Source organism: Sinocyclocheilus rhinocerous, unplaced genomic scaffold (genome assembly GCF_001515625.1).
Source record: "Sinocyclocheilus rhinocerous isolate Xijiao unplaced genomic scaffold, SAMN03320098_v1.1 scaffold522, whole genome shotgun sequence".
Lineage (NCBI taxonomy): Eukaryota > Metazoa > Chordata > Actinopteri > Cypriniformes > Cyprinidae > Sinocyclocheilus > Sinocyclocheilus rhinocerous.
In genome coordinates this window covers 260,132-275,251 of record NW_015625031.1, presented here as the reverse complement: position 1 = coordinate 275,251, position 15,120 = coordinate 260,132, and the positions used below count along the sequence as shown (strand labels likewise).

Here is a 15,120-nt window from a genome sequence, read left to right as displayed (position 1 = left end):
ATTGTTCCTCTCAGGACCTTAAGGACAAAAATGTCCCCATTGAAACCCATTAAAACTGCTATTTTTAATCGCAGTGCCATTTAACTGTAAAATTATGCAATTTTTGTTGATAGGCTTTCATTATATTGGCAACGCTTTAAAATTAAATTTTTTACTATTTTTTACCACATGGTGCCATTTTTTCAGGTTTGACCTATAAAGAAAATACTCGCTTTATTTCTGTTTTCTGCATATTATAGAGCCAATTGGATAAATAATGCAGCTATAATTGTGTGGGTGTGTTGGTATGGATGTCAGAGTGTGGTTTGTATGTGTGTGTCATAAAAAAAAAATTGTGCGTGTGTGTTCTTGTAATATTTGAGAGAGAAACTCTACTGCAAATCACAAATCCAACCACTGTGTGCACCAGCAGAGTTTTGCTGGCATCTACTGGGGAAAATTTGGTACTGCGCCCAAACAACATCTTACTGAAAGCTCATTTTTGGAGATATCAACCTCAAATTTGGAATACAACTTGTTTAGATTTATGGCTTTGATTTCTAGCAGGTATAGAGTTCAACATGTTTCATAAAATATATATTTTATATAAAACATCGTTCATAAATCATTTTCATAAACCTCAACATCTAGAACTTTTTTTTTTGGTTTCACTTTTTAAACTTTTTTTACTTCAACAATAATCTGCCATGGGTCTTCTTTAAAATGAGACCAAACTTAACTGTGCTCCCAAGCTTCAAATTTTTATGACATGGACATTTTTGTCCACTATGGACCTATGTGTAACTTTTTTTAATCGACGCACAAGGGTTAAATAAATGCAGCCTTTGTGAGCACATAATTTTTTTTTATATCAATCATGTTTTTCTGTGAATAACTACACAAATTTTAAATCTATTTTTAAATATTTTATGCCACTCTACTGAAGACTGTGTGTGTGTGTAATAGTACCTTTCTGGACTCAAACACCCAATGGTTTTTTCCATCATCATCCACTTGATTCCACCAGCGCAAACCCACCATCAGACGGCCGGTTATATTCTACAACAAGACAAACAGGACAGGTTACATGCTGAGTAGGGCTGTCGCGATAACTTGGTTTCGGTTTCATTGTCTTCTGAATATGACCTCGTTAGTTATATCGTAACACATACACACACAAATTATTTATATATATATATATATATATATATATATATATGTATATGTATGTATATTTATGGCGGTAAAACCGCATACCGCGCTATTGAGCCACTCAAAATTACCGCAAGGGAAATTCCCTCACCGTGACAGCCCTAATGCTGAGGTTTAATATGAAGGGTTAGAGGTTTGTTTGGATCTTTAAATATGAGTTAACGACTTAACTTCCACTAACTCCAGTAACTGTAATGATTTACGAACACCTGCTCAGTTATTCTAAACACAAACCTTCACAGTCCAGAAGTCACATGACAGGAGGAGGATGATGGTGACCATACAGGCGATGAAGGATCCACCGACTGAACCACACAGCAGGTAGACCAGGATGGCAGTGACCCGGAAGAACAGATGGAAGAATGAAGCCACCGGATGCCTGGAATCACACACTCGTATATTTAGCTCATTCGTCTAAATGAGGACATACCACACACACCTCACTTGCAATAATTACTATAAACGAACCCAGAACCCTAAACATACTGCATTTTTAGAATGAAAAGTAATTGATTAATAATACATTTAATTAAAAACAAAAATGTATTTAAACTATAATAATAATTGTAATTATTAATAATGATTTATTAAAATTTACTAATAAAAAAGGTATAATTGTCACAATATTATAATTACTATAAACTAACCCTAAACATATTACATTTTTATTAAGAAATGTAATTAACAACAATAACGTATTTAAATATTTCATTATTAAAAAGTGTAGTGATGTTATAATAATATTAAGATATTTTAATTTAATAAAATCGTACTAAAAGGCCTGCCCTACATACTTTTAAAATATCAATAATGCATTTACTTATTTATAATAATGTATTCATGTATTCAAATAATATATTATTAATAACTAATATTATTTTAATTAATAACAATTGCTTTATTTTCCTTCTTCAAATGAGGACGTCCCCAAAATGTACTAAACTAGTCCACAACTGAGAGAAACACACATGATGTTGATGATCTAAACAGACCATAGAACACAACTAATTAATGATGACAACAAACACACCTGATTTTGTTCTTTCTTGCGGCTGAATCTTCCTCAGCATCAAATAAAGCCACATCCTCATCATCGTTTGAGTCCTGGAAGCGAGACAAGACGACAGCTGTCAGGCTCAGAAACACGATTTATAACGACTAATTAAACATTTAATTAAACACAGACCGAGAAAAACTCCACCTGCTGCAGTGAGCTGTTTACTGTCAGAGGACTGGCTAAGCTAAACCCGCTTTGTTCCTTAACTTCAAAGTCATATTAGAGGAACGCAAGCATGCTGTACACATAAACTATGTCTACAACGTTTGAGAAGAATTTATAATAATAAAAAATTGCATATTTGTACTTACCAGCTTCATTTCGACTGCTGTTGTTGTTGCTGGTGCTGCTGATGTTGCACGACACGTCACTTCCGGGTCCGGGAGAACTGACTACATCGCGCCTGAACAGAAAACAATTGTATTTTTAATTTTTTTATAACAGAAAAAGAGAAATAAAAAAATTATAATATAAACAATAGTATTTCTTAAAAAGGTAGTAAATAATATTTTTATCACGTGCAATATCCAATTCAAAATGTATATTATTTAACAATACACTAACTCTTCTTAATCCGTTCCTTGGCTTACTTTTTTTTTGTATATAGCGTATTTGTCTATCGATATAATAGATATAATAATATATAATATTATATATAAAAATAAAAGTTATAAAATAAATACAATTATTATTAATACTAATTCTACATTTTACACTATACATTTATTTAATTTGCTCTCTATCTCTATTTCTAATATTTAATCATTATATTATTATATTATTATTATATATATAAATCTGGGTCATTGTGATTATTGTGATTAAACACTGAGTCATTGTGATTATTGTGATTAAACACTGGGTCATTGTGATTAAACACTGGGTCATTGTGATTATTGTGATTAAACACTGGGTCATTGTGATTATTGTGATTAAACACTGGGTCATTGTGATTATTTGTGAAATGAAAACTCTGATGTGGGGATTATTTTATAAAATTATCTCAAACATTTTGATGTAATGTTATTTATGTCACTAAAGTATATTAAATTATAAGTGGCACCTACATTAGCCACTATGTGCCATTTTTCTCATGCAGTAATATTTGACTTTCTTTCCTTGTTTTTTTTTTTTTTTACACATGAATTCTAAATATAGAATTTAGGAAGAATAAATAGCAGTTATGTAATTAGTTATGTATTATCCTCAGTCAAACATTATCCCTGTGCCCCTTTAGGCGTTGTGACATTATGTCTGTAGACTGGTGCAACCGGTTATGTCACACTGCAACGAAACACGTGGACAAATATCAGCATTTCACTGTAGCAATTTTTTATTTTATATACTGTATATAAAATACAAACTATTTTATATTTATATGTTATCACAATATATAATGTGTGTGTGTATATATATATATATGTATATATATGTATATGTATGTAAATATATATATAGTTTCATTCATGTGAAAAAAATTATACTTAAAGACATATTTTGTGATATGTGATCAATGCACAAAACATGTTTCTAGATATTTTAATAGGCATCTTGTATAAATGCACTGTTGCAGTCATAAAACTTTAATATCAGTCAGAGGTTACAGTAGATCTCTTATAGTCCTGTTTACACCATTGCATCTGTATCTGTGTAAGGTGAATAAAACCAGGTGTAAACGGGACCCTATAAGATGGAAATGATGTGGATACGAGGAGCAGAAACAGTTTATTTGGGAGAGGAAACAGGAGACGGGGTTGTCAGGGAAGATCCTGCTCCTGGTTCTAAAAGCACGACGCACTCCTTCTTGGGAAGCCAGAAGGCTGGGTAAAGCGGCTCCAGAAACTCAGCCTGGTACTTGTGGATGAGCGCCATGCCGTTTTCCACGTCGTAGAAAGCCAGCACGCTGCCGGAATAATCCACGTAGACGCCGATCCGCGTGGCTTTGGGGCCGCTGAGCGGCGTCTCCACATCGCTGTGCCATGCGGAGAAGCTGCGTCCGTTCCACTGCACGCACCAGGAGAAGTTGTTTCCCGTGATGCAGCTGTTGCTCTCGGATCCCTTGCGGTCGATGCTCTTGTAGGTCAGGCCGACGTGAGTGCCTTCGTGCCCCTTTAGGCGTTGTGACATTATGTCTGTAGACTGGTGCAACCGGTTATGTCACACTGCAACGAAACACGTGGACAAATATCAGCATTTCACTGTAGCAATTTTTTATTTGCATAGACAGACAATGTTTTACTGTTGCCAAAGTAACTGTCACCTGTCACATTTGATACTAGGCACAAAATGTAACAAATAAGGGAAAACAGCAGCATATAGACAGTGTACAGAGTTATTAAAGAGCCATGTCTGTCCTGTTAACCCAACCCTAGTGAAATGTACCGCAATATCCAACTACGTCAAATGGGTTTGGTCACTTGTGCAACATTATTGATAGTTGAGAAATGTTTGTCTTACAAATTTTAACATGAATGAAACAATGTTAAATAAAACCCACATATACATAATATATATAAGAATAAAATAAAACGTACATTTATTTTTATATTTATGTATAAATAATCCACGTAGACGCCGATCCGCGTGGCTTTGGGGCCGCTGAGCGGCGTCTCCACATCGCTGTGCCATGCGGAGAAGCTGCGTCCGTTCCACTGCACACACCAGGAGAAGTTGTTTCCCGTGATGCAGTTGTTGCTCTCGGATCCCTTGCGGTCGATGCTCTTGTAGGTCAGGCCGACGTGAGTGCCTTCTCCTCTCATATCCACCTCGAAATAGTGGCGGCCCAGGTAGAAGCTCTCGACCGTTAGCACCTGTTTGAAGTGCTCGAAGCGCTCGGGGAGCTCTGGATAGCTCTGCTGCCACGGCGTCGTGTTTGTCACCTTCTTTCGTTCTTCTGTCAGACGCAGATACTGGTGGGCCGTATCTGCATCAAAGGTCAGAGGCGTGACGTCTGTGGGAGAAAATGGGCAAAAAATCAAGACTATAGTAATGTGAAGCAAAACCAGCTGAGAAGAACTATTACATCTGGGAAGTTTGACTATGTTTCTGTAGTGAGCATCACTGTTATTTCAATATCATAATGTACTATTTTACTTTTTATGTTTATATTTTCCATATTTTTTAATTTTAAGGCAATAGCTGCACTAAATTTGAGATTGTGGGCTATATAATGTGTTGTTTCAGACTAGTGGAAAGAAAGCTTCCAACATTTAAGTGTTTGTTTTATTATACTTACATTATTTGCATTTGCAGATTTCAATTACAATACATTTTTTAAGTGCTGTTTCCTCAAAATATTTTTTTCCCCACTTCAGCAGCACTTGCATACACCAACCTTAACAGTTGTATTCCAATCTATATTCTGAAGGATTTTACTGAGGGGTTTGTTCATACAGTATATCATTCCACCTGATTTTATTATTGCACTTTATCTATTTGCGTCTGTAGATTTCAATTACAATACAAATCTTTAAAAGTTTTTTCTCCACTTCAGCAGCACTTACATACACTAAACTTAGCAGTTTTATTCCTGTCTATATTCTGAAGGTTTTTACTGAGGGGTTTGTCCATATGTCATTGCCTGATTTTATTAATGCACTTTATCTATTTACGTCTGTAGATTTCAATTACAATACATATTTTTAAAGGCGGTTTTCTCAAAATGACTTTTTCCTCCACTTCAGTAGCACTTACATACACCAGAACTTACGGTTTTATTTCTATCTATATTCTGAAGGTTTTTACTGAGGGGTTTGTTCGTATATACAGTATATCAATCCACCTGATTTTATTACTGCACTTTATCTATTTGCGTCTGTATATTTCAATTAAAATACAAATCTTTAAAAGTTTTTTTCTCCACTTCAGCTGCACTTACATACACCAAATGTAAAAGTTTTCTTCCTCACTATATTTTGAAGGTTTTTACAGAAGGGTTTGTTCGTATATAATTCACCCGATTTATAATTGCACATTTTATTCTTGAAACATGGTGAAAATGTATTTTTTCCTGGCTGTTGACTGTATTAAAAAAGTTCTATAAAAACAGATTTCCAAAATCCCAACATGTCAACAAAAATTTTGAACCTGGTTTTAACCAGTGTTTATACAGTATATATGTTCTGGAAATGTATGCAAATTAGTGAATTTTTTTTCTTTTTTGAATTCGTAATGTTAGGCATCACAGCACTTACATTGTTGCTCTTTTGCTGATTTGATTATCTTCATTTGTAAGTTTCTTTGGATAAAAGCATCTGCTAAATGCTTAAATGTAAATGCAATCAATTAACTAGGGAAGTATGGTGATATCTATTAGTTAATATTTTACCCTGTGATTTTTCTTTTGACACTTATTTTATTTCAAGTAACAGACGTATGTGTCTTGTAACATCTTTTTAATGGCTTTAGTCTTAATTAGCGATAATAACCCCGATAAACACTCACACTTAAGAAAGTCGTCTCTGGTCTCTGGGTTCGGAATTGACATGTTCTTTTTTGCAGCAATAATGGCATAAACCGTCGTCTTTATGCCCACATTATCTGTGAATTGAAAAAAGATATTTGGGTAAATTAGCAAACCTCTTCATAGAACACAAAGGTGTGATGTTTCTGAATTGCTCAAATTCATAGCAAGATGTGTCACTTTGTGTGGAGATGTTTATTGTTCTGCATACTGACCGCTTTTACAGGTGTCTTTAAGTTTGTTGGTGTATGAGGTCAGCAGGTTGTCGCACATCTCTTTTGTGGACCGTGCGATAACACGACTGAACGACTGCAGTCGATCCATGAGGCCGATATAAACGCCAGGTAAAGACACATCAACAGTTTCTTTTTTCCACCGTGAATACTCCTGGAAAACAATACTGATATAATTAATACCAGAAACAATTAATAAAACAATTAAGGATTAAGTTCAGAAACACATTTTGCATATGCAAATGCTTGGCCAACCAGTGTTATTTTAGTATTATTTATATCAGTGTATAAAATTTTAAAATGTATAAAATCTTAGTATCATTGAGATACTTAGTGTTTATATTAATATTTTTAATTAGTAGAATTATTTTCATTTTAGTTTAGGTGTTAGTAAATGCGTGTTTTGGTCATTTTTATTATAATTATTTGTTTTAAAATATGTCAATATTGTGTTCATTAATTTTTATTTCAGTTTTTACTTTTCGTTATTTTAGTATATCAATTTATACTAAATGAAAATGATAAATGTTGCCTTTTTTATTTATATACTATTATTTGTAGAGAGAGAATTTATTTGTAGATTTATACACTATTAGTTTTTATTAATATTTTAAATTGGTGTTTATTTTTATAATTTCAGTTTTCATTTTAATTTTAGTTAAATTTTTAGTAACCGTATTATGTTTTGTTACTTTTTTTAGTTTTTTTTTTTAATGTTACTATTCAGGTTTGATATTTATTCAAGTTTCATTTGTATTTATTTTAAGTTAGTAATTTTAATTAAACTTATTTTAGTTTTTTTCATTTATAGTTTTTCAGTTTCATTTTACAAAAGTGTTTTTAATAGTTTTGGTTTTAGCTAACAGTAATATCCCTGTGGCCAATGCATTGCAACTTTTTAACTTTAATGCATTTTAACTTTACACATGACCTTTAAAGTGTTAGTTGTCGATGCGTTTTTGTAAGAAAAATATCCATATTCAAAACGTAATAATCACTTTAATCTAGCTTGCACCAACAGTTGCACACAGAAGCAGTTCCGGGCGGATGACGCTTATTTAACTTCTTTTGGACTGATGCATGCAACACCCGCTGAGTGCCATTAAACAGCTTGAAAGATCAAAGACAATTTTTAATATATCTCCGACTGGATTCGACTGAAAGAAGAAAGTCATATACACCTAGGATGACTTGAGGGTGGGTAAAATACAGCCTAATTTTCATTTTTGGGTGAACTAACACTTTAACTGACAGGTGTCACAGATACTTTAAGGTCATGAACAACCCATCAGGAAACAGGAAGTAACCTCCTTACCTGCAGGAAGTCAATGTCATTTTTGTTCTTGGTGATTTTCTCGACCTGACTCTGGGTTTTCTTGAGTTCAGTGCAGCGTTGCTCCAGATGAACTCGGATTCCTTCGGCCTGCCGCAGCGCCTGTCGCTCCTCCACCTCTAAGATCTCACTCACTTCTTTCTTGGCCTGCTCCACAGCTGCCATCAGTATGTTAAACTGCTCCTCGATCACTCCACGCACCTCCTTCACAGACGCCTGCGGCCAGACAGACAGACAGACTGAGACAATTCAAACTCAAAGAGACAACTGAAAAAGTCACTACCAGAGCAAAGCTGGAGGGAAATGCCTTTGAATGACATCTATTTATAAGTATTTGTAGGTCCAAACATTTAGTCATTTCTAGAATATACAGTATATTTCTTTAATATATCCTCTAAAGCAGCGGTTCTCAATTCCAGTCCTCGCGTACCCCCACTCTGCACATTTTGTATGTTTCTCTTATTGCTTCATACGTTTGTTATATTTGACTGTAAGTGCCCTGCGAAGTGGACATTACCGGATATTCCTCCATGATTCCAGTTTGAAGGGAGCGTATATGTTCCATACAAAGGGCATTTAAGTGTGCGAGACGTGAATTTAAATTGTATTTATTTACAGAGCTATATTATGTCCCACTTCACGCTTTTCTATATATATAATTTTACCAGTGACTATAATATAAAGTCACTGGTAAAATGTTCTATCATGTAATTAAATATAAACAAAATTAAAAATTGATATAAAAATAATGATAGTTATCACTGTAAAAATATGATTTTAAATGGTTTTCAGAGGCAAATTCTGATTAATATTATGCATTGTAAAAGTAGATGCAACCAAGACCAGCATCTCTTTGCATAAGTGCGTAATCAGATAGGTATCAGTCTCTTTGTTCAGCTTTTGCTTTGCATTCCACAGACAAGTTCAGACAAAAATGTCCTCCACTGAGCACACAGCTCATGTTCACCAGCAGTTGTTGTCACTGTTATTCAGTGTGTAGGCTTGCTAAAGGGAGCATCACACACAATAGAGCTTTGACTCTCACATTAAAGCAAAAAGAGTCCGTTTTCCCTCCACCCTGACCACCACCCAACAATCCCAGAATAGTTCAGGTGATACCTGACGGTGTTTCACTGCACTGATGTCAATGAGAACCCCTCCCTGCACTGTCTCCAGTTAAAACACGCTCAGATACACACACATCAATGTTTGTTCACTCATCATGAGTTAGCAAGCTCAGCATTTTAAATAAAAAGGCGTATTAACAGTTCGGAATATATGAAGATAATTTGATGTAATGAATGCTACTATCACTCATGCAAAAAAGCTGGTTGCCCTAGGCACAAAATTACAACTGAAAAATGAACAAGAAAACTTTACAAGGCATGCTCATGCGCCAAAATTTAATATTGCACATTTAGAGTTTGTTCACATAAGGAGCCACCTATAGAAACTTATTAAAACTCAAAAAACTGTTTTTGCAACAACCTGGCAACCACACACAACAGTCTACTCTAGCATTATAGAGTTTATTCTTCATAAAATGTAGTTCTACATTACTGTCGCTAGTCATTTATTATAGTTACGTGATGCATGTCAAACACAGACACGACAATGTACAGTTTCACTGGAATTCACTTGGAGTATCGTCACTGACAATGCACTTTAAAAGAGCTAGACTTATGCATATGCATAATATCACGTCCTCACTAGTGGTTAAACTGGATATGTAAAGGAGATATGCGTGTGTCATAGCTTCTCTGTTAATCAGCAGAGAGGAAGTTTCTCTCAATGTAACTGGACTGAACGGTTAGCTCTGTCTAGCAACGCAGTCAGGCAGGATTGGTGTTATGTATGTTGTGTAATCTATTGCTCGTGTCAAAACATCCCTAAGAATGCCTCAGATCCACGAAGAGACATGGACACTCCCTGCTCTGCATGCGAGGACAATACATCAAACTCATTCACCTCACGGTTGTATGCACTTGACAGGGAACACCCTAACAAGCACACACATGCAGGGTGGATTGTTTCAGTGAATTGCATTTAAAAACAGTTTTCCTAACAGTTCTGATGTCCTGAATAGTTTAACCAATCATAATATGTTCTGTCTTCAACCTATTTCTTTCTTCTGTAGAACAATAAATAGTGTCATTTTGCACGATATTAACATCGGTTTTTCATTTAAAAGCATACAATAACTGTTAGGTATATAAAAAAAGCACATTGCATGGTCCTTGCGATGCATTATTATATGCATTATTAAAATGTCATTCATGGAATTGTATTCTATGTCTTCTGAAGACATATTGCAGCTTGATGCAAAGAATGTCCGTTTCTTACACAAGGCATTGCATGCCTTCAGAAGACTTGAAATATAATCATATGGTGAAATGTTATAGTTTTATGGTGCTTTCTGTCATATTTTGAGCTTTCTATAATGTTACAAAATATTTCAATTTGAAATAAATGGTGTTCTTTTGAACTTTCTACTCATCTGTGAATCCTGAAAAATAAAATGCATCACGGTTTCCACAAAAAGGGAACAATGGACACTGTATAGGGACCATGTCAATCGGAACACAGTTCATGCACGGAGCTCACTTCTAACGAGATGATGATCTGAATCAGGTGTGTTAACAAAGAGAGACATGCAAAACATGCAGAGCGGGGGTACGCGAGGACTGGAATTGAGAATCGCTGCTCTAAAGGATGTCAGTGATGACCTATCAAATCTCATCTTATATTAAATACTTAATAATGTACATTTAACCTGACATTAATAAAACATAAAATATACCCAGAAAGGTTAGTCAGCTCACTCTTACCTGAACCTGAATTCAGAGAAGGAATGACCTCCATTACCAGTCTCTAGTTAATATGTGAACTATTAAACACTCTTAAAACAAGTAGAATTATGGTCTTGTATAACCAAAATTACTGACTATATAGAAGACACACTGGTAACAGAAGTAAAATAGGTTGCGAAGAGTGTTTCATATTGATTCTAAGACAGTACAGTAAAGTTCAAGTGTTTAGTTCTTTGAATGTGGTGTTTTACCGCTATATTCACTGTGTTGACCTGTAACTTGTTAATGGCGTTTTCTGCTGCTGTGACCGTCTTCACCATGTCTGTCTGTTTGTCCTGAAGCTCTCTCTGTAAACACAATGTGACACTGAAGACTGGAGTAATGCTGCTGAAAATACAGAGAAATAAATTACACTTTAACAGATATTCACATAGAAAACATCTACTTTAAATTGTACTAATATTTCACAATACTACTGTATTTTTTATTAAATAATGCTCATTGAAAAAGAGCATCATGAATTTGCTTTACTGAAGAAAGAAAAAACACCTTTATTTGTTTAGCATGCAAATATGCCAGAGAGTCTGACTGTAAATAACCCAGCAGCATTCATATACACGGCCACAGCAAAAACCATCAAGAAATGACATAAAGTAATGTTTCAAGCATGTTAAAGACACGCAAATACCTGTTCAAGTGTTGCATCATCCTGAAAACATGTCATATGTCACGAAAAGTGTTACATTCTGCTTCCAGTCACGTTGAGAAACCTCTCTTTAGAAAATACCATACAAGTTTTTCTGCTTACTAATGCTTTGTGTTTGCTAGTTGATTTATTGATAAGTGTGGTCATGTCAGTCTTCACTACATGCTTCATAGATGTTTTTCATTCTCGAGGAGATGATTTCAGCCAGACGTCATGAACTGGCGTTCACAACTGGATGTAGAACAAGTTTCAGATTAGAGAGCAGTGTATTTTCATTAGAAATGCATTAAAAGGTTATACCTACGTCAATGAGGTTTCTATCAGGAAAGGAGAAACCTTAAGAGATCTCTGAAAAATCTCACTTGTCACAATTAGTGAGCAATGCGATTGAGTCAAACTCACACTAAATTACAGTACACCCTAAATACATAACTAACCAAGCTTAACCAAAGAATAACCTAAATAATGATGGATATCGAATCCTGAATAATCAATAATGTCTCTGTCAAACTGAAACTGTTTCGTTACATTTTTGTTACACTGTTGCCTTTAAAAAACTCACCACCACCACATTACAACTCTCCTCAACAAGACACATTATTTGAAGAATCATTTATGTCTGGAACACAAAGTATTGAAGTTGATTGTGTGAGGTTGATCACATCACAAACTCTCAGTATGAGCAACAGTAACAGACTTGATGACCACTTATAGTCATTAATCATGACCACATTGTCCCGTTATCAGGCCTTTGTTACAGTATGTGTGACCTGTTCTTTTAGGTCAGAGAGAGAAATAGCATGATGCATGACATGATCTGATCTGCATCAAACACGGAGAGATGCATCCTGATGTGGTTTTGTACTATATGATCTAACAATAGAGGAAACATTCTGTTCCTTATTTCACTGAAAAGATTCATTAGATATAAGGAACAGTCTGTACGCTTGAGGCTAATATCACCCTTAAAGGTAAAGTGTAAGTTGTTAAAGTCTAATAAGTAAGTTGGATGCAAATCCTGTGGCTGAATTCGGAGCAGCATCCTACTCTTGCTATTTCTGCCATATATTTGCATACAGTTTCTTATGCATGCTAGTATGTGATTCAGAATGCTATCATAACAATCTTATGTTAGTTTGAGCATCTTGAAACAGCAACACTGTCCCAGTGGCATGATATTGGCAATCTGTTTTACTGACCAATGGCAGACGGAGAAGTGTCTGGGAATATTTTTTGCATCTATTGCAATATTTTTGTTCTAGTGGCTCAAAAATGGCATATTTCAATTTTTTTTCTGGTCCAAAAATATATGATGATCAAAATGGCTGTGCAATGGAGCCTTTTTACACCAAATACTATCATTTTCACTCTCTAATTTTACACTAACAGATCATTGTCGCGATCATTTCACAGAAACTGTTGAATTTTTTTGTCATACACTACTGTTCAAAAGTTTGGGGTCAATAACATTGTAATAATACTTTCATTAGCAAGGATGCATTAAATTGATCAAAAGTGACAGTAAAGACATTTACAGTATATATTACAAAAGATTTCTAATTTCAACTAAACGCTTTTCTTTAGAACTTCTATTCATCAAAGAATCCTGAAAATAAATATATCAATGCGAAGCAATGTTTTCAAAACTGAAAATAACAAAAAATGTTTCTCGAACAGCAAATCAGCATCTTAGAATGATTTCTTAAGGATCATGTGACACTGAAGACTGGAGTACACTCTTAAAAATAAAGGTGCTTAAAAGGTTCTTCATATGCACAGCAATGCCATAGAAGAACCATTTTTGGTTCCACAATGAACCATTCAGTCAAAGGTTCTTTAAAGAACCATCTCTTTCTTACTTTTTTATAATCTGAAGAACCTTCTTTCGCCACAAAGAACCTTTTGTGAAACAGAAAGGTTCTTTAGATGTTAAAGGTTCTCTATGGAACCATTTAGAGAAAAAAGGCATGGTGAAGCACCTTTATTTTTAAGAGTGCAATGATGCTGAAAATTCAGCTTTGAATCACAGAAATAAATTACATTCTAAAATATATTACAATAGAAAACAGATATTATAAATTATAATAATATTTCACAATTTTACTGTATTTTTGATGAATTAAATGCAGCTTTGGTGAGCATAAGAAACAAAAAACCCAAACTTTTGAACGTAGATTCTCATTACCTAAATATTTCGCACCATTTCAAGTTATTAAGTTAACAAGTAAACAGGCGTACCTCAATCTTCCTGCGCGCCTCAGGGATGGGCACGGCGTTGTGTCCGCGGTGCTCCTCCGCCACGCACTCCACACAGACGCAGCACGCGTCGGCGCAGCAGAAGAGCTCCAGCGCGCAGCGGTGCGTCTCACAGGTGCGTCTCTCGATGTCCCGCAGCGGCTCCACCAGCCTGTGGCTCTGGAACTTGACGTTCTCCAGGTGCGGCCTCAGGTGAGCCTCGCAGTACGACACCAGGCAGGTCAAGCACGACTTCTTGGCGCGGCACGGCCGGTCGATGCAGGAGTCGCAGGTGACATCGTTTGGCCCCAGCGCCTCCTCTTCATCCTGAGGCTTCTGAGGGTCCTCTGGTTCCTTGAGGTCCTCCTGAATCTTGCTTTCCTCAATGGTATATATATATATATATGTATATATATATATATATGTATATATATACACCTTGCTACGTGTACTGCGTTAGGCTAACCGAGACTTGTCATTTGCACTTATATATTGTTGCTCTTTTGTTAGTTTTGACTGCTTTTATTGTCCTAATTTGTAAGTCGCTTTGTATAAAAGCGTCTGCTAAATGACTAAATGTAAAATGTAAATGTAAATGTAATTTCTGTCTCCTATAATATTTGCTTTAATCTAAACAAAAACTGTTTCAAATCCTAGTGAGCAGCCTATCTAGACAGCATTTGAAGACATCACAATAATTATGCTCCTATCCAGATACCTTCATTTGGCCAAAATTTTAAAAGCAGCATCACACGTAACCTTGGCTGAGAAAATGCACTGCAAACTCGATTGGAATCAACAGTCTCCTGTGTGTTTCACATACAGATGTGCAATTTATCAAAATAGTCTCTTAAAGGGATAGTTCACCCAAAAATTCCGTCATCATTTGATGCTGAACACAAAAGAAAATATTTTAAAGAATTTTGGTAACCAAACAGTTGACGGTAGCCATTGACTTACAAAATATGGAACAAAATACAATGGAAGTCAATGGCTACCGTCAACTGTTTGGTTACCAACATTCTTCAAAATATTTTCTTTTGTGTTCAACAGCTGAAAGACATTCATACAGGTTTGGATCAACCTGAGGGTG

At 35.2% G+C, this 15,120-nt stretch overlaps 2 protein-coding genes across 2 annotated transcripts in view; both read right to left on the bottom strand.

Moving 5' to 3' along the window:
- The window catches only part of LOC107748385 (Golgi apparatus membrane protein TVP23 homolog B-like), a 4,796-nt gene extending 2,161 nt beyond the window's left edge, over positions 1-2,635 (bottom strand). The window contains exons 1-4 of the mRNA XM_016563163.1: positions 2,560-2,635; positions 2,222-2,295; positions 1,426-1,570; positions 949-1,038 (exon numbers count right to left, since the gene is read on the bottom strand). Coding sequence (XP_016418649.1) covers positions 949-1,038; positions 1,426-1,570; positions 2,222-2,295; positions 2,560-2,568 — 318 coding nt within the window. The 5' untranslated portion in view covers positions 2,569-2,635. The remainder of the gene's footprint in view (positions 1-948; positions 1,039-1,425; positions 1,571-2,221; positions 2,296-2,559) is intronic.
- A 1,040-nt stretch (positions 2,636-3,675) lies between these two features.
- LOC107748285 (tripartite motif-containing protein 16-like protein) lies at positions 3,676-14,414 on the bottom strand (the record flags this gene model as incomplete). The annotated part of the gene is made up of 7 exons (XM_016563027.1): positions 3,676-4,347; positions 4,995-5,198; positions 6,692-6,787; positions 6,926-7,097; positions 8,259-8,492; positions 11,338-11,433; positions 14,031-14,414. Coding segments are annotated over 7 exons (1,560 nt in total), but the record flags the coding sequence as incomplete, so codon positions are not given.
- Between the last annotated feature and the right edge of the window lie 706 nt (positions 14,415-15,120).